The sequence below is a fragment of the Polyodon spathula genome, chromosome 7 (genome assembly GCF_017654505.1).
Source record: "Polyodon spathula isolate WHYD16114869_AA chromosome 7, ASM1765450v1, whole genome shotgun sequence".
Lineage (NCBI taxonomy): Eukaryota > Metazoa > Chordata > Actinopteri > Acipenseriformes > Polyodontidae > Polyodon > Polyodon spathula.
The window spans coordinates 25,655,514-25,680,612 of NC_054540.1; the positions used below are offsets into that span (position 1 = coordinate 25,655,514).

General features: G+C 34.5%; 2 protein-coding genes across 26 annotated transcripts in view; both read left to right on the forward strand.

The window, feature by feature from the left end:
- Positions 1–710: 710 nt before the first annotated feature.
- On the forward strand, positions 711–4,413 carry LOC121317799 (transcription factor Spi-C-like). Of its 2 annotated transcripts, XM_041253906.1 has the most exons (6): positions 711–746; positions 1,345–1,369; positions 1,511–1,604; positions 2,094–2,200; positions 2,812–2,917; positions 3,396–4,413. In XM_041253906.1, the coding sequence occupies exons 2-6, from the start codon at positions 1,367–1,369 to the stop codon at positions 3,851–3,853; spliced, it is 768 nt and encodes a 255-aa protein (XP_041109840.1). In that variant the 5' UTR covers positions 711–746; positions 1,345–1,366; the 3' UTR covers positions 3,854–4,413. The 2 variants fall into 2 exon arrangements, with proteins under 2 accessions (XP_041109840.1, XP_041109839.1); XM_041253905.1 differs by lacking the exon at positions 711–746 and having other exon boundaries at positions 1,282–1,369.
- A 20,165-nt stretch (positions 4,414–24,578) lies between these two features.
- mybpc1 (myosin binding protein C1) overlaps positions 24,579–25,099 on the forward strand; it is a 45,867-nt gene continuing 45,346 nt past the window's right edge. For all 24 annotated transcript variants that reach the window (XM_041255069.1, XM_041255070.1, XM_041255071.1 and 21 more), the window contains exon 1: positions 24,579–24,690. In XM_041255069.1, the coding sequence (XP_041111003.1) occupies positions 24,666–24,690 (25 nt within the window). In that variant the 5' untranslated portion in view covers positions 24,579–24,665. The remainder of the gene's footprint in view (positions 24,691–25,099) is intronic.

The following is a 25,099-nucleotide window of genomic DNA, read 5'->3' on the forward strand; positions in this document are numbered from 1 at the left end:
AACTTTTTTTTACAGTATTTAATGCCATTTAACAGCTTCTTTGTACAGAAATCTCTATATATTGCTGAACATTTTGTGCTTTTTGTGCTTAAAGAGTAATATATGTATTTATTCATACAAGTGCTGTCAAAATGTCACAGACATGTTCATGTTTTAATTCCCCATTTGTCCCCACAGTCGTTCTTAATGTACATCTTAGTAAGCACTGTATTCCCTAACCCTATCAACAGTTCTCAGAGAAGAGCTCATGCCAACTATGACTGGGGACATGTCATTAGGAAGCTTGGATGAAATGTAGTGATATCACTGAAGAGAAATTCATAAGTAAAAATGCACAATTCTGTAAGTTATTTGTAAATTGATTTAATCAGATGCCTACCATCGCCAGATAGACTGACTATTTAAAGCAACTGAAAACAACTATTGTATCTTGGAAGACATTTTAAACTGTGAAACCTGTATAATGCTGAATGATCTAATGTAAGTATATGGAAAAGTTCTTCTTTAACATGTGGCCCAATTATGCAATATCATGTTTCAGTGCATATCTCAACAGTAAAGCATTGTCACTCTATGTTTTGCCTTGTCTCCAACACAGATTTACATTTGTTAAATGTATTATAGATGCAAATACATATAGTTAAAAAAAAAAATCCCCATTCCTCAAACTTCCCCAAAATGATCTATATAATGAAGATCAACACCACTGAAAACAATAGCCAAAAAATGGACAAGGTTTTGTAAAGGTAGGTTACCATGAGTGGAAAAATTTTGTGCACTGTGATAATTATCCGTAAAACAATACTCTATATTGTAAATATAGTATTTTTACTCAATACTTTGTAACATGATTTTGAAAAAATATCTAAAAAGGATAAATTCTGAAAAAAGTATTTGGAATATTTTACAGTAATTTATGTACCTGTGTTCTGTTTTTAATATGTGTCTAGGGCAAGCTAAAAATAAATCCATTATAATGTCTGCTGTATTTTATAGTAGAATGAACTATGTGAAAATGTTGCATGCTGTAAGAGGTATGTACCGATGATGTTTAGGTGTTGTGATGACATTTACAGTTAAGATTTAAGTCTTATCTTTGTAACTTAACATTACTTTTTCACAGAGCTGAGGTACAGGATTCTGGTTACATAATCTAATATAAATAATAAAAAAGAAGACATGTTTATATTTAGCTGTACCTGTATGTGCAATTAACTAAATGTTATTAGTTAGGAATTTTTTTATGTAAAAAATATATTTATTATGATAACTTTGTATATTAAAATAAATGCCACTTAATTACCAATTTTTGATTTATCTGATATATTGTATTTTTTATTTTAGGTTTTTTCTCCAAATTTACAAAATGGTGAGTTAACATATTTTTTGTCATTATAAATAATTACGTGGTAACATAACTTAAAAATTAATTATTTATCAGCAAATGAATCGGTAATAAATATAAAACTATTTGGTGTTTCTTCATCTCTAGTTCCTTTTTTCTCTGTAGAGTTGCACTGATCAAGACATCTTAAGCCAACAATTCCAAGATGCCAATGAGGTCATACAGCAACATTCAGATGGTAGTCAACAATACCAACCAGGTAAGGTATTATACAGTTCCCTAGCTTTTATATTGTATGACGTTTTACAAATAAATCCATTCTTTTCAACAATATTTTCTTGTTATCATAGTGTGTTTGTTATGTATATATTATTGTTATAATGAAATTGGATTGTATAAAAGAAATCCAGTTTTGGGGGGGATGTAAACAAACAGTTAAATTGGTTTTTAAAAGTTATTTCAGGACGTTACTTCAAGGCATTTGTCCGAACGTCCCGTAAGAAGCTTATATATATATCTATATATCTTATTATATATATATATATTATATATATAATATATATAGATATATATAAACCATATATCTCTAGAATGTAGGTTTTTTTCAAAGTAAAAACATAATATATATTTTATTTATTTAAAAAATCAACTATAATACAAACATAATATAAGCATGTACTGTTTTAGTGGGTCTTCAAATATGTATTTCTGTATGTTCTATAACATTTGTTTTTTGTTACTGAACCAGAATATAAATGCTATGAGAATTTCAACACCCACCAGATGTATTTTAGACCCAACCCAAACTATTATTCTGTTCCTGAAGCACCAATAATCAGCTGGAGTGAGATGCCAGTAAGTATATAAGCACAAATGAACATACATGGTTTTATTTATATAATTAGTTTTCATTATGATCTGGTATCTGGTATTTTTGTTGTATCTTATCAATAATAATAATAATAATAATAATAATAATAATAATAATAATAATAATAATAATATTTTACTTATTTTAACATAACAGGTATCCATAAATAATAGGCATGTCTTTTTAAAATCTACACTTTGTGATGGTGGTCCACTATGAAAGGCGCTATGTAAAATTGATTGATTGATTGATTGATTGATTGATAACAGATACAGAAAAGACATTAACAAGGAGTCTAATAATCTTTTAAGGCTAACCTGATTGAATATAGCATATTCTATTGATTCAAATTACTTTGCAGATTCACTGGGTCCTTGTTACAGTGCCAATCACAATTAGTGTTCTGTAGACATATAAAGGGTATACTGTATAGTTTTCAGATTTTTGATTGCCTTGACAGCTAGAATAGAGCTTGTCCGTTGATCCAATATCATCCAGATGATAAATGGGTTCCAGCGATGAGGCGCCATTTAAACTGAGCATTTCAAATTGATCCAAAAAAATTGGTTATATCTATTATATATTATTTATTTAGAATTGGGCCCACACTATTCCAGATGGACCAATGCCACACAACTATACCAGCAGCCCAGAAAATCAGCTTGTCTATTCTGTCTTCCCCCCACCTAGAAATGGGAAAGGTGGGTAGAGAAGAATGCCAGTTTCTCTGTTTCAACTATTACTAGTCATTCTTTTTAGATATTTAGTTTGTTTTTTTATTTTAATTTTTTTTTTATTTTTTTTTTTTTTTTTTTGATTTTGTTGTATTTATGTAAATATTCCCCAAATAAATGTAATGAAAAAAATGCAATTCATTTTAATAAATGCATATTTTAAGATAAACTAGTAAATAACTATTTCATGCTGATTATAAGGATAGAAAAACCTTAAAAAAAACATATTTTTTTAAAGGAAAAAATATGCATTGCTTTTTTTAAAATATATTTGAATACGTCAGATTGTACATGTATTTTTTTTTTGCTGCACACATAGTAATATTCACATACAGGGAAATGTAGCCCTTATGCATGCATTACAACAAAGTGCTTTATTTTAAATTGCTGGTGGCACCAGCACTTGCTTGTTAAAAATACCAACGTACTGAATTTCTTTATTCAGGGAGAAAAAAACTACGGCTTTATGAGTATCTCCATGAAGCTTTGTACGATACAAACATGTCTGAGTCAATCCAGTGGGTCGACAAAGGCAATGGCACCTTTCAGTTTGTGTCCAAATACAAGGAAAAGCTGGCTGAGTGCTGGGGCAAAAGAAAAGGCAACCGTAAAACTATGACCTACCAGAAAATGGCCCGGGCTCTGAGAAACTACAGCAGGACCGGAGAGATCATTAAAATCAGACGGAAGCTGACCTACCAGTTCAACCCAGTGGTGTTGCAGAGACTCAATCCGGCTCATACATTGGGAAGGGAGACTGTGTACTACCACTACATCCCAACAGAGCAGGGTTATTGCAACATAGATAACTGGCAAAACACATACGGTAATTACACCTGCGAAACAGAGTATGATTTGAACTATTCAGTAATCCAAAGCCAAGTTCCAAGTGACTGTGTTTAGCTCAGCCATCACAATGTAAAACATCAAATAACCAGGTGGACACCATACAAAAAAAACAAAACAATGCAATCTGTTTCATAGAGTCTCATTTTAAACACAACCATTTTGGCTATCAATAATGACAATTTGCTACTGACACATTTAATGTTTTCAACACACACACTATTTTTTCAGTTCAGTTTGGGTCACCAGATCTTTAAACAGGGCCAGTAAAGAAACACTGTCATGCTCCTAATCTGAGATTGCTATATGATTAATGAAGAAAGTTCTTTTTTCTCATGAATTAAGGAAGTCATGGAATGAATGTATGAATTCCAGTGACCCAAAAAACTATTGGTTTCCATGGTCTATAACATTTTAACTACTTTTGTAAGACAGTTTCAATATTAAGCACGTAATTGCAATTTTAATTGTGTAATGTATAATAAAGTATTTAGAAATGTTTTCCCCTGTATGCATGTGAGTGCATTATTTTTTCTGTAACAGTGAATTGTCAGTCATATGATATAAAAATGGGGCATACATTTTATTTAACAGTTTTGTTTGAAAGGATGTCTTAAATAAAGGGTATATCTTTAAGTATGCCAAAAATAATTTAATTCATACTGTATATATAAAAAAAAAAAATTGTACTCTTTAATTGTTTTCCTTATTCTACACTTTTACAATTCTATAATAAAAAATATAAATATTAAGGGCCTTTCTTTTTTGTTGGGTGAAAGACAAAACAAAACAAAGGGGGTGGGTGCTGTGTGCTGGGTGTAGGTGATCCAGTTAGCTCCCCTCACATACACAGGAGGCATCATCTATATAACCATGGAGTCAATTCAATTGATATGAACAGTGGCAGATCAAAATACCTGCACCATTCAAATATCCATTGTGCAACATTTCTTTATAAAAGGAAAAACAAGCTGCTGATCTTACAGCACTGTAGATGGAGTGTGTATGTTCCTACATACAATATTTATTTAAGGCTTTGTAACATTGTGTTTTCTTTTAGAAAAACAGCACTGGGGTAAATGGTCCCTGTTGTGTTAGTTCAGGCTCCAATCAGATGTCCTGGGGTTTATCAGATTGTTCGAAAAGGTGGCTGATCTAATTACCACATGTATAAATAATCAAGAACGAGTCCAAGCTTATGGGAATGAAACTCCAGTGAATGCAGTGAAGAGTAGTATTAAAATGATTATATCATAGTGGTATTTGGATCTGCTGCAGTTTAAAACAATAGGACAGACCACTCTGGTAAAAGCATTTGTCTACTTAACTTTCATACTTGTTTTAGCTTATCATTTTCTTTTCAAGTTATTGACGGTCAAACTAAAGCACTGACTTCATAGGCATGGTGTTGTCTGCCATGCTGTTGGTTGGTACATGAAAATCTCCAGACTGCAGAGTTCATGGTCAAGAAGGAGTCATATAAGTCCTGCTATGGGGTGCCACCTGCAGAGTCCTTCTTGAGAGCCAGTGTTCAGTATCAGACTCCGAGATAAGGATGTTGTCGTTGAGATTATTGATGTTGTGGTTGGAATTATAGCAGCTGGGAGATAAGGAGCCCTGGCTGCAACTTCCAGAGTGACGCAGTCTTGTGTGAAAAGTGAAAATGATATATGAGTGAAAATAACATTAAAAGTTGCTAACCAGAAAAGAGCAGAACTCTTTGCAAGGATCTCAACATCTAAGGTACAGTAGAAAATGTATTTTATATGAACTATATATATATATATATATATATATATATATATATATATATATATATATATATATATATATATATATATATATATAAATCTCTCTAATTTATCCTAAGATGAAGTCAGAGCAGTATTATTAATTTGAATGTATCATATTTTTGGTTTCATTATATTTGTTAAAAACTGAATTATGCAAGTGTTATAGTCATAATATTAAGAACAGGCTAATTTTATGATATACTGAATGTTTTAATAAAAAAAAAAAAAAAAAAAACAAAAAAAAAATGCTGTTTTCTTAAAGATGTTTTTCTTTGCAACAGGGTGTATGAGGATTAAAACATAATGCTTGTATTTCATTATATTTATGTCTTATTTTAATATCAGGTCTTGGTTATCCAGGAAGCAACAGTGCTGCAATATTTAAATTGCCATTTACTACTGATACACATGATGGTAAGCTCTATCAATATTATTTGAACCTCACATCCTTTTGCCAATTTATGATTTGATTGTGATGTACAGGACTAATCTTTCTTTTTTTTTTTTTAGAACCCAATCAAAGGTGATCTTGAAGTTATTTGGGAATTTTTGGAAGAACAGAATAGGTATAATACAGAAAATGAAAATGGTAAGTGTCTAAATTACCATTGTTTGCCTTATTATCTAAGACAATATTCCATTTCCATGAATAGTCATTCATGGAAATTGTATATAATGCATGTAGCATTGTTGTAATGCACCACATATATTTATATTTATACAGTCAGCACTTGGATACGACACTCAGATACACGTCAGTCATGTTTTACCATCCTTGCATTAAGAAACAAATCCATTCCCATTGTATATGTGTATATATATATATATATATATATATATATATATATATATATATATATATATATATATATATATATATATATGTGTGTGTGTGTGTGTGTGTGTGTGTGTGTGTGTGTGTAACAAATGAATGCACTTAACTGTCGCACGCCGTTTCTGACAGTTTTCTGATACAAAACTCTTCAATGTTACAATTTATTTGATTATCCATCACAGTCCAGGTTTTTTCTTCTTGTTTTTCTTCTTACATGTGCAAAGCAGTCTGTCTTTATTGTGCAGTTACACAGTGCTTCCTCCAGTTTAACCTGACGAAAATGCAACCAAAACAAAGCAAACGAGACCAGTGACTAATGTAAACAGTTGATTACTGTGATGTGTTTTTTCAATATGTGATCTTTAGTTGTTTTTGTCATTTTCATTTGCAAGTGAATTGTGACATTAGGGCCTTATCGAGCACTACATTCTGCAATTTTGAATACCGATCTTGGATGCTGTTTTAATTCTGGGAACGGTGTTGTTGTTTTTTTTAATGTTTTGCTAAATTGCATTGCCTTTTATGTTATACGCAGTTCTGTGCATGGGTAACATTTTAATTTCTTTTTGTTGTTAGGTCTTAATGGGGAATTTTACATAATGCTACAATACGTACCGGATTTAAAAGTATGTACTGTATTACAGTCTACGTGTCGTGTCTTTTGGCAAGTGATATTTTCAGAATCATATTGTTCTGAATTAAAATCTTCTGTTGAAAATATAGTACAGTAACAACAACACCAACTAAAGCACATCTAAATGGAAGCCTACTGATTTTAAAACACAGACATTTCAGCTACGAATTTTTGACATTTGACATCTGTTTTGTGTTCCCTGAAAAACGGACAAGAGTTGAAACGGGCCAAAATAAAATAATCAGATATGCGTCACACTCGTTTAACTGTCACAAAAGTCAAAATTTTATTGGGTCACATATGTGAGTGCTGACTGTATAGATGTGGCCTGGCTCATCAACCTTTGTTTTAACAAACATATCATATGCTTATTCAATTTATTTGGATTAGTATTAAAGGAGCAATCATTTTCCCTTATAAACTAAAAGCATAGTGAAAGAATGAAGTTATTGAATAATAAACTACTGGTAAAGCATAGGTAAGCATTGTAAAGCCCAGAACTGTATGGGGAAAAAACAATGATAAACTATGGCACATCCATAGTATAACCATGGGAGAAGTTTGGGAAAACTGCTAAATTACTGTCAACATTTTCTGTAGTAAACTTTTATAAGGGTTCTGCCATATTAAAAACAATCTGAAAAGAGTGACGACTATTAAATAAGCAACCAAGCAACACAATAAAAAACTCTGTTTATACAACATAGGAAGAATAAAAATAACTGTAAATCAGTCTGTTCATTTGGAACAATTATGTAATAAAAACAAATGATGTTGTTCTTACATAAAGAGGTTACTGCAGATATTTCAGGAATGAGACTGGCTTGGAATGAGTTGCACGTGGCATTAAACACATGACTTGAGTATTGTACAATGTATTGAAAAGAGTGGGCGAAGAGTAATTAATAATTTATTTTATTATATAAAGCTCTGCATCTTTACAACACAGTATAATTTGAACAGTGTAATTTGCCCAGTCATTTGATTTACTGTAAATCTGTCATTTGATTTACTGTAAATTAATGTAAGGTAGATTTAAAAAAAAAAAAAAAAGAGATCCAGTAAAAAAATAAAAGAGAAAAGTGAATTTATTCAACGTTAGATCTTTCAACACTTTCAAATAACTTTTTTTTTTTTTTTATATAGCAAATAATAGTATTGGAATCCAATACAATGAGTGGCATACCAGTCCCCTACCAGCAGACTCAACATTGAGCATTCCAGAACACTTAGTCAGTGAAAAGGTAAGTTTTATTTGTTAAGGTTCTTGTTATTTTACATATTATTTACTATGGGGAAAGCAGCTGGAAATGTAAGCATGTGGTACATAGCTCCAGTGACATTTGCAGCACATCCCTTATTATTGTTTAGTTTGACTTTTAGTTTTTCTTCACTTTAAAACCTCTATGGTACATGACTTTATACAACTGTAGGTGGCATTCACTTGTCCCACTGGTTCACTAAAGCAGAATGACACAAAAAATAAAAAGTTTTTAAAATAATTATTGATCCTTTTATATGCAGTGCAGAGAGAACTTGTGTTCCTATCCAGAAAGGCCTGGAGACTCCCATGACCATCACATGAATGATTCTCTGTCTGCGGACTTGAAGATCAAGTGCTATGACATCAGCTTTGAAAAGAGTAAGATTTTTACCTTTGAATAGAAAGGCCATGAATTGAATTGCATGGATGCTGAACTGCTCTCCCACACACTAAGAAGGTGGTCCTCACTCTCATGAGGGGAGTGCACATTGCAACCGCATGGAGGAGAAAAAGAGAGGATTTCAGTCTCCAGGACAGCTAGTTCAGTACCTCCCGTATAACAGTTTACCATAGTAAATTTGCACAGTAATGTTGCAGTTTTCCAACACTTATCCCATGGTTATCCTATTGCTTTATCTTAGTGTTCCATGGCTATCCTATGGCTTTATCTTAGTGTTCTATGGTTACCCTATGGCTTTATCTTAGTGTTCCATGGTTATCCTATGGCTTTATCTTAGTGTTCTATGGTTATCCTATGGTTTTATCTTAGAGTTCCATGGTTTGCCATATTTTCTTAACATGCTTTAGCATATCTAATGCTAAACCATGCTTTACCATGTTTTTTGCCATGCTTTATTACATATTCCTGCAAAAATTGGCTTTCAAAGTGTTTTAGAAGTGAGGCATATCAGTGTTGCACAGGCTTCAGGGCACAATGCTTCAACTATGGGCCGTGCACAGCACAGTACTAATATACTTCCTTACAATCACTTTGAGGAGTATTTTCAGAAAAGAAATATTGTTGGAATAGTTAGAAAGCATGGCAAAGAATTATCTAAGCATAAAGGTAAGTATATACAATATAGATACGTAAAACATGAAATAATAGGAACATGTGAATGATATAAAGTATGTATTTAATTACCTCTCTTAATCCGGCAGAGAAGAAGATCCGGCTGTTTCAGTTCCTGTATGAGATGCTGGAGGACCCCAGGATGACGCACTGCATCTCTTGGGTACAGCCTCCCAGCGGCATGTTCCAGTTCTCGTCCCAGAACAAGGACAAGTTTGCAGAGATCTGGGGTGTGAGAAAAGGCAACAGGAAAACTATGACCTACCAGAAGATGTCCAGAGCTCTGAGGAACTATGCCAGAACTGGAGAGATTACCAAAGTGAAAAGGAAACTCACATACCAGTTCAACTCACTCATCCTAAAGTCATTAAGAAGAGACTCAAGAATTATTTGAATGGGACTGCAGAAAATTTTAAAAGTGACTTAGCTGATACAAGTGTAGCACCCGGGAGGGGCACTCATTCTTTTCGATTGGGGTGGGATCAGTCATTTTATTAAATACAGGTGGTTAACTATATTTCACAAATATGGCACGTCTAGAAACCACAGTCACTGCATGGGGTTTGCACTGTTCAATAAAAACAATGCATGTTAATGTAATTCAAAACAGTGCTGTTCGAGACAATCGCGGAGACGAGTCTCACTAAAAACAAGAACTAAACCAATATTTGAAAAACTCCCCCTCTCCAGCACTCCTCCAAAGTCCCCAATGCCTTTTAAAAATACTAAATCTAAAACAGCTAAAAACCTGCCTGCACACACATGGAGGGAAACAGGAAGCACAGCAGGAGCCTTGCTCTAAATGTCGGCGGCTGTTTCAATCATTTTTCTCCCCAGCCCACCGCCGAACATAAACAAGTCTAATTCCTTTTTTGCTCCTGCTGGCTGTGCATCCTACCTCCTCTCCAGATAAACCCGGGTTCACATCACAATGACAAAATCCAATCTCTCGAATGGATGAAATCAGGAACTTTTATACCAGGTGCTCAGCTTCTTCAAATCATTGAATTTGCACCTATGGGGGCTGAAAACAGGAGAGCATCAACGTGCCAGTGAGATCTGTGCAAATCTACAACAAAGTAGCGTGCCAAAATTAACATGCTTTATAAACATGTTAAAATGCTTTATAAATAAATCAAAACGTGAATATACTGCAATAACAAAATCAGACGTGCCTAAATAAACTGACGTGGGGCATTCCGTTACACAGGCATGTCTATTAGAAAATTTAAATGGTAACACTATGGAAAGCCATAAACTATGACCTTGAAACATGTACATGGAGATTATGAGAATAACACATGAATACACTAGCATTTACAGGCATTCTACAGGATTAGATGCATATTGTAATAATTGTAATATTTATTAGTTGATTTACAGACCGTGTATATCTGTTATAAGATGGTTTATATGCTAACTTTTATCATACACTCCTAGTCCTCTGTGGACGTTTTGTATTTGACTATAATCCAATACATTTTTATATGAATATTTTTAACCTGTAAATACACTGTCACTTTATGCCATAGAGCTTACATAGGGCTCTGCAGTAAACCTTATTGTTTATTTTAGAAGGAATGCATACACTCTGGTATTTTGAATGGATTGTCTGATTTGTTTGAAAACTTATTTTACTCTTCATGATAGGTGATTTATTACTGGATAATATGTGTTGTATATTGTGCATTTAAGAGCTACCCAAATAGCTAGAAACATTTCGAGAAATCCAGTAGCGGTCAACTACCACACAGTAAAGCCTTCATCGACGGGCACTGCCGGGTAAACATTTTATCATCTAATGTACTCACTAGTAGTCTCTAATTTTCTAATGTCCCACTCCATGCCTCTGTCGACTTTTGTCCCCCTTAAGGAAATGCATTGTCTACAAGCAAAACATTCTTTACTCCCCAATTTAAAACATACACACAACCAGAAACAGTGCTAGATTAAAACTAAACTTTTTAGAAATACTGTTGTGAATTGTATGGTTAAAGTCCACTAAATACCTTTAAATCTCGGTGAATAGATTTAAGCTATAATATATTCAAAATATTATTATTCATACTGATGTAGAATATTAAGTGATGTTAACAATGATTCCGTTAAGACTGTTGAGTTCTTAAAACTGTTTACCAGATAATTGAAGCAGACCTCTACACAGAAAAACAGTAGATACATTAACTATCTCTGTTCTTACTTCCATCTACAAGGACAGAGAAACAGAATAAATATTAATCAACTAAAAAACTAAAAAAAGTATCAGTTCACTCATACACATTGCTTTGCTCTGAAACACTACTAGTGAAAGCACACAGCCAGTAATAAATACAAGCTTATTGGCTTGGCATTTTTATTGGATTGCCAACAAGTTTATTCTGTAAACTGATAATTGTGTTGTACATATTACAGGTAAAATGGTACACACAGCTCTGTATGGTTACATTCTTATTTGGGCTACCATATTAGTGTCTGTAAATACATTCAAAGACGTTGTCCCTAAAAAAGAGTTCAAGCTGCCTTTATTTTAAATTATAGGATTGTAAAACTGCTGTAAAATTTGAATTGCTGTCTAGCTATATATGCAATAAATGTTATTGGTTCTATTATACATGTCCCAACAAGACAATTAAAGTTTTTCTTTGCTCACAATGTTATAAAACTGCTTGGCAGTAAGTTTATCTGTGAGATAAAAAGCCACTATATTTTGACTCCTACCAATCATGTCCAAATTCAAACTTAACTGTCACAAGCTGTTTTCCAAAAACCCTATTACAGATTTAGATTTTTTCAAATTGATTTAACTTTTTCTTAAAGATTCCTGAGCTATTCAAAGAGCAATACATTATTTTATAGGAGATAACCATTTTACACTGTAGGGCATAACTTTAGTCAAAGTTATCTGACTTATTGATTTGTGAGCCTCTTCTAAGATAAGTTGTCATATGGGTATGCTGGCCTTGAACACAAAATGACCCAGAAAAAATAACAAGTGTATGCTCTAAGAATGTCTGGTGGGTATTTTATTGAGAGCAACATGCATATCACAGTTACACAGTGTTTTAGTGTTTTCTGTCAACTCTTTTTGAGATAAACTAGAAATGTTATAATACAGCAATCCACACCAAAAACGATCCTGAGATTCATAAAGGTTTCAGTACTGCTATATATCTTATGATTTAGAGTGATATAATTTGTTATTTTCTGTGGTTTTCTTCATCCAAACAATAACCTAATCGTTAAATATAAATACAGTGCCGTGAAAAAGTATTTGTCCCCTGTCTGATTTTCTGCATTTTTACACATTTTTCACATTGAATTTGTTCAGAACTTTTTGTGGGTTGTAATAGTATATAAAGGGAATCTTAGAGAAAAAAATGACACCAAGGTTTGATCTTTCATTTGTTTGGTGTGCAAGGTAATCAAACATGCAATCTTCAGGTATGAAAAAGTTATTGTCCTCCTACTTAACTCAACCCAATTAAAGGGATAATTAGGCTCAGCTGTTTAAATACTTTGGTCAACAATCAGGCTTGATTTGGGCCAGGCTTGTCCAACATAAATCTGAATATCTTTGGCCCTTACCATCAGAGTGAAGTTGTCAGCACACAGGTTCTAGAGGCACAACATGCAACGATCAAAAGAAATTCCTGAAGACCTCCAGAAAAAAGTTGTTGATGCCTATTAGTGCGGAAAGGGTTACAAAGCCATTTCTAAGGCTCTGGGGCTCCACTAAACCACAGTCAGAGACACATTGTCCAAATGGAGAAAGTTTGGGACAGTAGTGAATCTTCCCAGAAGTGGACGTCCTGCCAAATTCTTTCCAAGAACAAGGCATAAAATTGTCCAGGAAGTCACAAAGAACCCTAGAACAACATCCAGGGATCTGCAGGCGCCTCTCGCCTCGGCTAAGGTCAATGTTCATGACTCCACTATCAGAAATGCACTGGGCAAAAATGGGATGCAAGGCAGAGTAGCAAGGCAGAAACCACTGCTCACTAAGAAGAACATGAATGCTCATCTCAAGTTTGCCAAAAAGCACTTGGATGGTCCTTAAGAGTTCTGAATCAATGTTCTATGGACAGATGAGTTAAAACTGGAACTTTTTGGCCAACATGGGCCCCGTTATGTCTGGCGAACACCAAACACTGCATTCCACAGCAAGAACCTCGTACCAACGGTCAAGCATGGTGGTGGTAGTGTCATGATTTGGGGATGCTTTGCTGCATCGGGATCTGGTCGACTTCCCTTCGTTGAAGGAACTGCTGTATCAGAGAATTCTACAGGAGAATGTCAAGCCATCCATCCGTGAATTGAAGCTGAAGCACAGCTGGGTCATGCAGCAAGACAATGATCCGAAACACACAAGCAAGTCTACATCAGAATGGTTGAAGAACAACAAATTTAAAGTTTTGGAATGACCTAGTCAAAGTCCAGACCTAAACCCCATTGAAATGTTGTGGCAGGACCTGAAACAAGCAGTTTATGCTCAATCCCACAAATGTCATTGAGTTGAAGCAATTCTGCATGAATGAGTGGGCCAAAATTCCTCCACGTTGCTGTGAGAGTCTGATCAATAACTACAGGAAGCGTTTGGTTGCAGCTATTGCTGCTAAAGGTGGAGTAACCAGTTATTGAGTCTAAGGGGACATTTACTTTTTCACATGGGGGCATTGGGTGTTGCATAACTTTCTTTAATAAATACATGAAATAAGTATCAAACTTTTCTGTTATTTGTTCACTCAGGGTCCCTTTTATCTAATATTAGATTTTGGTTGAAGATTTGCAAAATGCAGAAAATCAGACAGGGTATTATATATATATATATATATATATATATATATATATATATATATATATATATATATATATATATATAGCGATGTCTGTTTATATATGCGTTTAATAAGACAATCTATGTACAGACAACGTCTGTTTTAGGATGTCTGTTTATATATGTGTTTAATAAGACAATCAATTAAACAATACAATCAGTTTGACTAAATACAATAGTAACACACAGTACACATTCTCCAATATGGATGCAGAAAAAAAATAGCATATTACAGGTGCAAATAGAATAGCATCTTAGAAGAAATTCCTGTGCAAAGTTTCACAATTGGGTTTTAAGAAATACTCACAAGAACACTGGGGTATCCTTTATTCTTGTTATACCTGGGCCAACTACTGTATTAAATAATAAACATTGAGAGCTATTACATTTATACTTTCAATTGTGTTATACAAATGATCTGACATCAATGGTTTTTTGGACACTGAAATATGGGTGGTGTTTTACCATGACTCCGAGATGAAAGACTTCTGTAAACATGAGCTGTGAAAATAACTGCAGGTGTAACAGGGCGGAGGCCAGGTGTGAACCAGCGATCACATGCAGCACAAGCAGACGTCTAAACCATGCAAAAGAGCCAGGCTCATCGGCATTCATGGGTTTAGGGTTTTTAACCTCATCTCATCTCACTGACGGGCCAGGACAGAATCCGTGAGGGCAGTGTATCACACAACACTGCTCATTACACAGGGACAGTGAACCAGCCAAAAACGTCTTTTACACCTGCATTGCTGTATAGTGGAACATCTTTTTTATTTGCATCTCTGTAATTCTCTGTTTACGTCTCATCTCAAATTGCTGAACTGGTATTAAGAGTGGTGTTAATGGTTGTGACCTTTAAAATGTGCCAGCACAGTGCATGCATAACCATCCAAGTTATATGTTTTTCTAGTATACTTTTCACTTTCACTGTATGCGCATCCGTACTTGCTTTCTTTGGATAGGAACAATTTTAGAAAACATTGGTGCTGTTGCAGCTGGTAATCAGCAATTTTTTCTTTTTTAGAATGCTAAGCCTTGTTTTAGTTTTAGTTTTATTCCATTTGAAATTTTCACACACTAGGAAAATATATCTTTAATTTTTAAGAGCGCCCAATCACCCTTTTACAAATATTGGAAATGACAAACTGCTTGATATGCAGGTGGTTTATCAATACAGAACAATTGATTTTGCAGTTCACTACTTCTGCTCATAATTCTTTTGTTTTTAATCAAATCAACCTGGAAGAGGAATTAGAACTGGGAATGGTGCTTTTTGTCAACAAAAAATAACAGCACAGTATGTCAACCTTTAGTGAATTTTGACAAAAATGAAAAATGAAATAAATGATGATACTGAAAACTGTTTTCAAATATTATCAAAGTTGCAAACATCATGACATTAAAAAGTGATGGGAACAGCACAATTAAAAGCCATCAGCCATTTCAAGAATAATCACAGTAATTATGCTGTATGTTTAGGAGGCAATTATAATCCAGTGGTTAAAGTCTAGGGCTTGTAACCAGAAGGTCACTAGTTCAAATCCCACCCTGCCACTGACTGACTCACTGTGTGACCCTGAGCAAGTCACTTAACTCGTCTAGGTGTAGGAACCAACCATGACAAAGACTTACTTACAATTTCGTGAACCCGCAGTCCCATTAACCCTGTGGACTATTGGTAAGCGACTGAGATGAACAAATCAATTCCTCAGTTGTAACAGCCTAACCTACTGCACTGGAGCTGTACGCCATCACTTTCAGTGAAAGCACTACGGGGTCATGTACCTAAGAAAGGCATTATATAAAGATAAGCTATAAAGACATTATTAGATAAATGATTATATTATATAATTTATTATGGTATTAAATAATATTTTAATGTAGTTACATGTATAAGGTATTTTGCATGTGTTATTTATTTATTTTATTTGGGGGTTGGGTGGGGGGTTTGGATGGTGAAGGACCAACATATAAAAGCAGCTAAACAAATTTAAAGCCAACATATAAAAGCAGCTAAACAAAATTTAAAGCTATCCATGGTTGTCACAAGTGATGAGATTGTAATATGGATCATTGGATGCTTATTATTTTTTGGCCCGTGCCTGTGATTGGGATCACCAGAGGTTTCCTCCTTAGTTGGGGTTTCTTTGTGTTACTTGGTTGCATTGTGTTGTTGTGTCATTGGGTCAAAGATCTCACTGCTGTCGTCATATAATTATCTTTTAATAGGTATTGCCTAAAAGCTTATTTGTTGAATAAGTAGTGCTTAAAATTAAAAAATGGCTGAAGAGTTAAATGAATACACCGTGTAACAAATTCTTTATTTATTTATTTTTTGTAAAAATTGTTTTCTAATTGCTTATGCCTCAAAAGTATAGAAAATGGCTATTATTCCCCACAAACTTTGCTTTTGTGACCAGGACAGTGATATTTCAAAATATCACTATTTCCAATGGGAAAACGGGCAAATGTGTGTCTTCATTCACATAAAGTAAAAAAAAAACAACATATGAATCCAAATTAACATGTATTTATACTAAAGTAATACAAAAATGACTACAAAAGATTTAGAAGTCAGTAGTTTTTCGAGATTTACGATTATACTGTTTTTAAACTTTTGACTTTTATCTGGTTTTAAAGAATACATGTCCAGAGGTAGTGTTGTGTTTGTGTTACTGTGTCTGATTCTGACCACTGCAGGTTAGATGAGAATGAGATACACTGCGAGGTGCCTAACCAGAAGTTTCAAAAGTCCTCAAAACAGTGTGGTTGTTGACAGTGCTTTTTTGCTTTGTAGTGAAAGAAATGACTGGCATTGGCATCTAAACAAACAAAGCTGTGGAATGGACAACAGGGAGATGGAATGGTTGCCATGCACCTGTTGGGTCAACATCATTGCAAGTGTTCTCTACCGCATCACAGCGCATCACTGGACTTTGTTGTTTTCGTCTGTGTCCATCACACCCCGATTAAGGATTGCTACTGAATCATTTTCCCTGCCGGTGTGAGTGGCAGTGTGTGTGACAATTGTGGGATGGGGGTGTTTCTGTGTTGTGTTATTTTATTGGTTAGTTAGTTGTGTATTTTTAATTGTTTATAATTTTTTTAATTGCTTTTATATGTCTGCTATGTCTTTTCAGCTTCCATTTCTCTCCATATCCTTAAATTAAAAATTTGTAATTCAGTATTTTTATATTTTGTTTAATTTCTCTAAGTTGCTTTGGATAAACGTCCTCAAATAATAATAATAATAATAATAATAATAATAATAATAATAATAATAATAATTATTATTATTATTATTATGTTTGTGTGTGTGTGTGTGTGTGTGTGTGTGTGCATGTGTGTGTGTGTGTGTGTGTGTGTGCGCGTGTGTAACACAAATATTGCATATACTTATAAAAGAGCAGGCGGCATAAATAAGCAAATAGTAACAGAAATATAAATGCAAGGCACATTTTTAAAAAAATGCAAAAAATAACTTGCCAATGTTGATGTAAATGTCCTTAGTACAGCTACAACTTTCGCTTTCCTTTTCTATTAAATTTGTTCACTACTACTTCTTTCTACTCTCCGTACTAACTAAATACAATTCTAACTCTGCGAGAATCAAACCTGGGGGATGTTGCTGCTGCAACGTCCTGAAGAGAGCTGTTTGCACTGTCATTGCCAGATTTTCATCAAGAACCTATTATTAACTCCTGTGGCCACAAGTCTTAGATACGCATTTGCGAAAAATCAGACACTCTTTCTTTGCGTATCCATTTTAGTAATATGATATCCATCTTATATATATATATTTTACTATATATATATATATATATATATATATATATATATTATATATATATATATATATATTGTACAGCAGTTATCTATGTGGAAAGGGACAGTGGAAGGGGGGATACTCAGGAGTGGACATTCTGAGCATACAAATTGGAAATGCATATTGAAGCAGACACGCGTCATAGCAGAAATACAAAGTTGACCAAAACAAACTAAATTAATAATTCATTAAGGATGGGAGAAGAACAATCTAGGGGGGTACAAGGTTGAAACTGGTCCTTTACTGCCTTGGTCAACCTTAGTTTTTGGTCAATTTGCACAGATTTTGTGTGTGAGAAGACAATTTATCCACCCTTTTTAGTCGGACCTTGTTTTGGCCTAGCACTTCCTGTAGCATGAGGAATGAACATGGTATATGTGTGCCAAAGTTACCCCCAATATTCATCCCTTCAGAAAATCGGCCTTGAGGAGTCTTTTGAAAAGCAATTTTTGCTAAGCATGTGATCCAGTAGAGAGTTATACAGAACACACATCATAGGTTATTAAACAGGTAGGAAATTAAATTATATGTGAGATAACGTATCCCTTTAAATCTGTTCTGGCAATTCAGCATCTTGCATCATTATTCATCATAAAAAATGATCAATGGTACATGTTGTCTGACAGGTCAGAGTGTTATTCTACTGCTCTCCTAAGGCATGACAACGATGAAGGAGTGGCAGGAAGGAAAGAGCATGGTGCAGGGTGTAGTCTGAAAAGAGAAGGACTGTGCAACTGTTCCTTCCAGGGGTGAAGAAGATAATATTACACATGCTTCACTGATTACAGAGCCAAGGAGAAATGTCATGGGACCTCATTTACTAGACTTTGTGTGCAGCGTTCACTCTCTCACACTCTGCCTTCTATTACTTTATATGTACATGTTGTTGGTCTAAAACAAAGTGAACACCAATAGAGAGCAATGTGTTATTTAAAGGAAACAAGCTGCAATTCTTTATATCAAGGTTGCATTGTTTCTTTCAAACACTTGGCAAGTCTATATATTTCAGCATATCTGGACACACACAAGTGTGTTACTTATAAAAGGGTAAACATACTAAAATTAGAAGAAAAATAACCAATCACGTCCCAACTGCCTTATTACACCCGACAGCTTGGAATGTTTATAATCCATATAATATAAATTATTTTACATCATAATTGAATCCTGCTAAATCACTTAAATAAGTTTGCCATGGTCAAATTTCACAGTAAGTTTGCAGTTCCTAATGCGTTTTGCAAAAACAATACATTTACTTTGCTTTACCATGGATACCATTGGTTTTCCGATGCTTCTGTATTGTTATATGTGTTTTATTCTGTTTTCACAATGCTTTTTCTAGACTTTATATCATCGTTATATGCTCTACCATAGTATACTGCTGCAAAATTAAATATTAAGGTTCTGTATGTACTGTAGTTCAAGACAAAGTTCATACAACATTTAAAGACTTGCTAGTATATTCTGTAACATCTATTATTTAAAAAAAAATGGTATCAAGTTCCTTTGGTAATAAAAGTGTAAACAAAAATAAACAGAGCTGTTGATTTAAGTATCTAAGTGCAGAGTATGAACGTGTATCAATATATCTCTCACCATTTGCCAGAAGGTGGCATACAACATCTATCTACACTCACCATATCAAGCCTCCAAATCTGCCCCATTGCAAACAATCCACAGTGGTTACTTCATTGCTAAAATCAAGCAGTAATCGCATCATGTGCATGCTCCAGTTTCAAATGGTTTTGTGCCTTTGTGTCATGTCCCACACCATAATACCTTAAGCCTTGCATTTCTAACTTGAGCGTAGGTGGGTTATATTTGGAGTAAGAATATCTTTTACTGAGAATTGTTTGTCTGCTACTAATAAAGGCTGTATATTTCAAAAAGCAATGCAGCCAATGACATAATACAAAAGCAAGAACTCTGGGTGTAACCGATGTGTGTGTGCTGATTTGATTCAGCAGATCGAATTCGAATTGCCATGGCTAAAGCCCTCTTGGAATTGTAGGAGTTTATCAAGTTAGAACCAGCTGTAATTAGCACCATTCATTAGAAGTGTGTTTGTGCAGATATGATTTAGTTTAGCGATACAGTATAATACATTACCATGTACATCTCTATTGCATCAGATTAGCTGTTACACAGTTAATCAGAAGCAGAGACTGGCATGCACTCCTGAGCCGGAGCAAAGTCTAGAGTCTCTAGACTCACCTTTGAGTCCCCCTGTCTGCTTGTAGAAGGAGTGTCTTGATAAGGAAACATTTGATTTAAGAAACTCTCTGGGTTTTTTATTTCAAGCCTATCACTTTTAAGGTCAAGTAATAAATCAAGGAGTTAATCAATAAATACAGTGGCTTTACAAAAAAATCTGCAAATGTGATATTTGACCCCAGCTGGGGTAGAAATTTGCATGTTCTCACAGCACTCTAATCTATATTTTGTATACTATATAGTTAAATAAGAAAAATGCATACTGACATAAGCCATCTGATACAAAGAAACTTCAGGTAGCTGTATCAAATCACGATTAGAGAATGTTATATACTTTATATAGAGTATATCATTTTCCAGCTTTAGTGAAGCAATATTTTTAGTACAATACCAGCCTAGCCAATTTAGTAACAGATATAGCTTGACACATGGAAAGCATCTACATTGAAAGTTCCACTTATAATTCCCTGCCAGGCATTTAGTGTGTGAAATGCCACTCAAGTGAAGTCGGTGAAAGGAAATAATTAAAATCCTCATCTTTTGATTGATCTTACTCTATATATCAGTTTGACAATTGCGTATACAGTAGAGTCCAATTAAAACAGCATTAACCACCCATTTCTTAATGTTGTTGTAATTTATATCAATGTTACAAATTCACAAAATTGTTGGTAATATTTTATAGGCTCTGATTTAATAACAGTTTATAGGCCTGTGTACTGCTGTTTTTAAAGCAGCTTGAATAATATCTTAATAGAATATTTACTGGGCTGGAGGGCTGGAAGAGAGTTTAGTTCATCCTAACACAGATTTACAAAACATGTACTGTATGTGCAACATTAAAATGACAGAGAATGCATATTTCCTAGAGTAATTTATCACATACAGTAGTACTTCCATAAATATATATTGCTGGTACAATACTTCAAACGTATATGACTTATGAGCATCATTTTGTTAGATCATCTTGCTAAGTGGCAGTAATTATATATGCTCACTGACAAGAATGGAAAGGTGAGGCACACTTTTTGCATGCTGTTTTAATTGGCTGTGGTAACTACCCTTGTTTTTAAACCCTTTGGAATGGTGTACACAAAATAGTATTCAATTGCGTAATACAGAGGTACTTAATCATGCTGCACTGCACTGGAGAGCCCTAAATCAAACAAGGACATCATCTATCTGATTGACATAGATGTTGACAGACATTTTTGGGGGTTGGTTTGTTGATAGCTTGTCAAAGAATTCAGAATATTGCAGCAGTTAAAAAGTTAGGTGTCCTTTGTTGTGTAGACATGTTTAAAACATTAAAATAACAATGAGCTGCCACTTCTTATTTGTTTCTTAACATTTAATTAATTCACTGTCAGCTTCTAACATCTAATTCTATTGTGGTCCGTGCACATTTGAACTGTGAGTATATTGACCGCTTTAGCAGTATAAACACATGGTTGTGGAAATACATTTGGTTGGTCTTGATTATTTTTTGGGGTAAGAAATAAATCACTATCGATCACATCAACCACAGCATTCATTTTTTGGAGACTTCTTTTTTTGTTTGTTTGTTACCATGCACTGAAATTACATATACCCATGTCATAAGTGATCAAATTGAGCACTGCACTTTTTCACTTTTCATTGATTGACTGATTTGCACTGTTTGTTGTAATTTGCTGTGATTATTTGGTTGTTTTATTTCATATTAATTATTACATTCAGTTTTTGCTTTGTGTGTTTTACTATTTTGTTGTATTTATTATTAGTACACTGGTGACCAAATGGTAGAACTGATTGACATTCTGAGGAATTGCATCACCTGTTACCCATTACCCCATTATATTACTAATTTACCTATAAAAGGTGTGCTACCTGCACAGTGAAGGGAGAGAGCAGGGCAGATTATGTTGCTGGAGGGCCCATACTAGAAAGTGGATAAGAATTGATGGAACAGCCTGTAAAAGCTGGACCAAGAGATCAAGGGAAGTTACAACCAAGTAGTAGTACTTTTGTTTGAGTGGTGAACCCTGTCTAGCTTGCAGTTAAGTGCACAGGGATAGAATAATTTTGTTCGGTGTGCGATTGGAAACCATTTTATTCGACAGTACAACAAATATTGACTTTATTACTATACAGGAGTTATGAAGTGTGTCAGATTGTACATAATTATTGTGTTTCTCTGTATGTAAGACAACCTCCTGGAGTATCGTTAGAAAATTGTAGTACAATATGTTGCAACATAATTGCACTGATGGTGGCTTGGTTTTGTTCTTTTTGCTTTTTACAGCAGGTACTTAGGCTCAGGGTTTTGGGCTGACCCCCTGTTGGACAGTGACCAGTGGGACAGTATTCAGGATGGGGAGCAGCCGGCCCTGGGTTTTAATAGGGCCTGTCTGTGGACAAGGGCCATTTTCGGCCTGAAGTGATACTACAGGCCAGGACACAAGGAATACGAGGCTGTACCTTTCTGTGCTATGGCTTACCTTCTCACGGTCGAGAAGCAACCCTGCCTATTGTCACAATTGAATTTGTTTTTAGTTAGTGTTTACCTAATGTAATTGTTTTAGGAAGAATTTTAGATACATGTCATTTATAGTTAGTTGGGATTGTATTTTATTGTGTAAATTGGAAACCATCCTTCCTGTATTACAAGTAATAAAACCCCTTTGCCAGAAGCTGTTATTGTATACATCGTAGCCTTTGATGTTCATTAAAAAAATGACTTTTTTTTTTTTTTTTTTTTTTTTTTTTACATAAAAAAAATCTGATATTCAAGTGTGACAGACAGAATGATTCTTGGTGATAGATCTTCCTCCTGATGTGTGAGGAAGCTATGTAAAGGGAACAGAGTGCCCTGGACTGGCTGGCAAGACAACTCATTAACAGGGTTAGGTGGAGGTCTGCCATCGAGAAAGGGGGTGGAGCTACAGAAGCTACGAAATCATTGACCAGGAAAGGAAATGATGTGGCAGCCGTGGACTGGAGGAGCAGTTGCAATCGTTAACCAAGAGGGCGTGATTGATAGTAGAAAAGGGGAGGTAGCGAGGTGATCTGTTCCTTGTTATGGTTAAGGCTAACCCAGAAGGAGAACCATATTGTGAATCATCAATTTTGTTTGTTTTGTCATGTATAATAATACTTGTTTATTGTTATTAGACGACTAACACAATCCGGATCTGTTGCCAGAGGCCAGCACAAAACTTGGACAACACTGCACTTATTTCCCTGATTAATTGTATTTGCAATACGAGCACTATAGCACTCACTGTGGATTTGTGATCGTGTTTGTGTTAACTGTGGGTGTTTTAATACTAGGACTATTTCAGGACCAGCCCATGGATTAAACAGAGCGATACGCAAACTCTGTGTATTGCCTGTTACCATTATTGTTTTCTGTTTGTCATCAGACTTTGGATTACAAAAATAAACCATTTCACCCGAACCTTTGTTGTCATCCTCTTCAGCGCGGCATTACCTCTACACCAGCGCACTGCAACCACTTTGCCACACCAAGACAACACAATAAGGTGCAGTGTTTAAATTAATGGCATAACAAGATTAGTTCAGTTTATTATCTGACTTTTTGACAAATGACCCTCCCTGACATGTATTTTAACAGATTCATTCATTAAAATTAATATATTAGTGGTGGTATTTCGATCTGCCGTTGTTTCGATCAATTAATAAACCTCTTTAGCTCAAGTTTTCTTGTAAGTGGCTTCAATAGTAGGCATGGACCTGAAGTTTCATGTGTCAAAGTATCAATCACAGACTTTCAGAATCTTCAAATATTACATAGGCATGTAATATTTATTAGAACATAATATGAACAGATGGAGCAAACTAAACCCTCCTTAAGTTACAGACAATTGCATATGCAATATCATTTTTTAAAGAGAGGACTAATGTAGAGGGTTTAATGTAGTCCATTTGATAACACGCAAGATGTATGACAATTATAGTACAACGAGGCAAACGTGTTTATAGTAAGTGACATTTGTTTAACACCATCCTTCTAATAGGATTTTCTCAAGTGTTTCAGTTTTATAAAGCCTGTTGTAGAAAACAAGGGCTCATTAGTTGCAGCATAACATTTTTCTGTGTAGCCATACCCAGTATAGAACTCCCACTTCTTGCAAACAATAACAATGCAAGCCAATCCAAAAAAAGATTCCCTGGAAAAACAAACGAGGATGATGGAGCAGGCTAGGGATGTCCATCTCTGGAATATTTTACTGAAGGAAGGAGGTGCTCTCTGACTGTGTATATAAAGGGGTGGAATTATTCTCTCCTTCTGATCAGATATTGCTCTGCAACTAATCTACCAGACTGAGAGCTTCTATCACTCTCACTGAGTATCGAAAGACAGTGCTGAAACTCTTTGGGGGAAACAGTTAACAATGCCAGAGCCCACGAAGAAATCTGGTAGGTGGTCATATAATTCTTCAATTGAGTAGACTATTGTGAAAATATATTCATATATTTCAGATTTAAAAAACAAAAAATTGAAACGTAATTTTAGTGAAACATGAATTATTACATTGATACATCAGTGTCATTGAACTAAATACAAACTAACTAAACAGTTTGTATTCAGTCATTAAATAGAGAATCCAATAATTAATTGTACATGAAATTTTAGTTATTGAGATTCAATCTCACTATTATTAAGCATTTTAAAGAAATCGAAGAGTTATTAATCATCTGAATAATGCAATCACATGTTTTGCATGTGTTTTTTTAACTGCAAATAACTTAGTTTGAGTAAACTAAGTTTGCCACAGGTGTAAACTGAGCCCATCACTAAATGCAACACCTGACAATGGTATAAAGT

Excerpts from the sequence above, each read along its gene's own strand:
- LOC121317799 (XM_041253905.1), top strand. The coding sequence starts at position 1,289 with ATGCCACTTAATTACCAATTTTTGATTTATCTGATATATTGTATTTTT. Across the intron at positions 1,605-2,093 it reads TAGTCAACAATACCAACCAG|AATATAAATGCTATGAGAAT; the intron begins GTAAGGTATTAT and ends TTACTGAACCAG. Across the intron at positions 2,201-2,811 it reads TCAGCTGGAGTGAGATGCCA|AATTGGGCCCACACTATTCC; the intron begins GTAAGTATATAA and ends TTATTTATTTAG.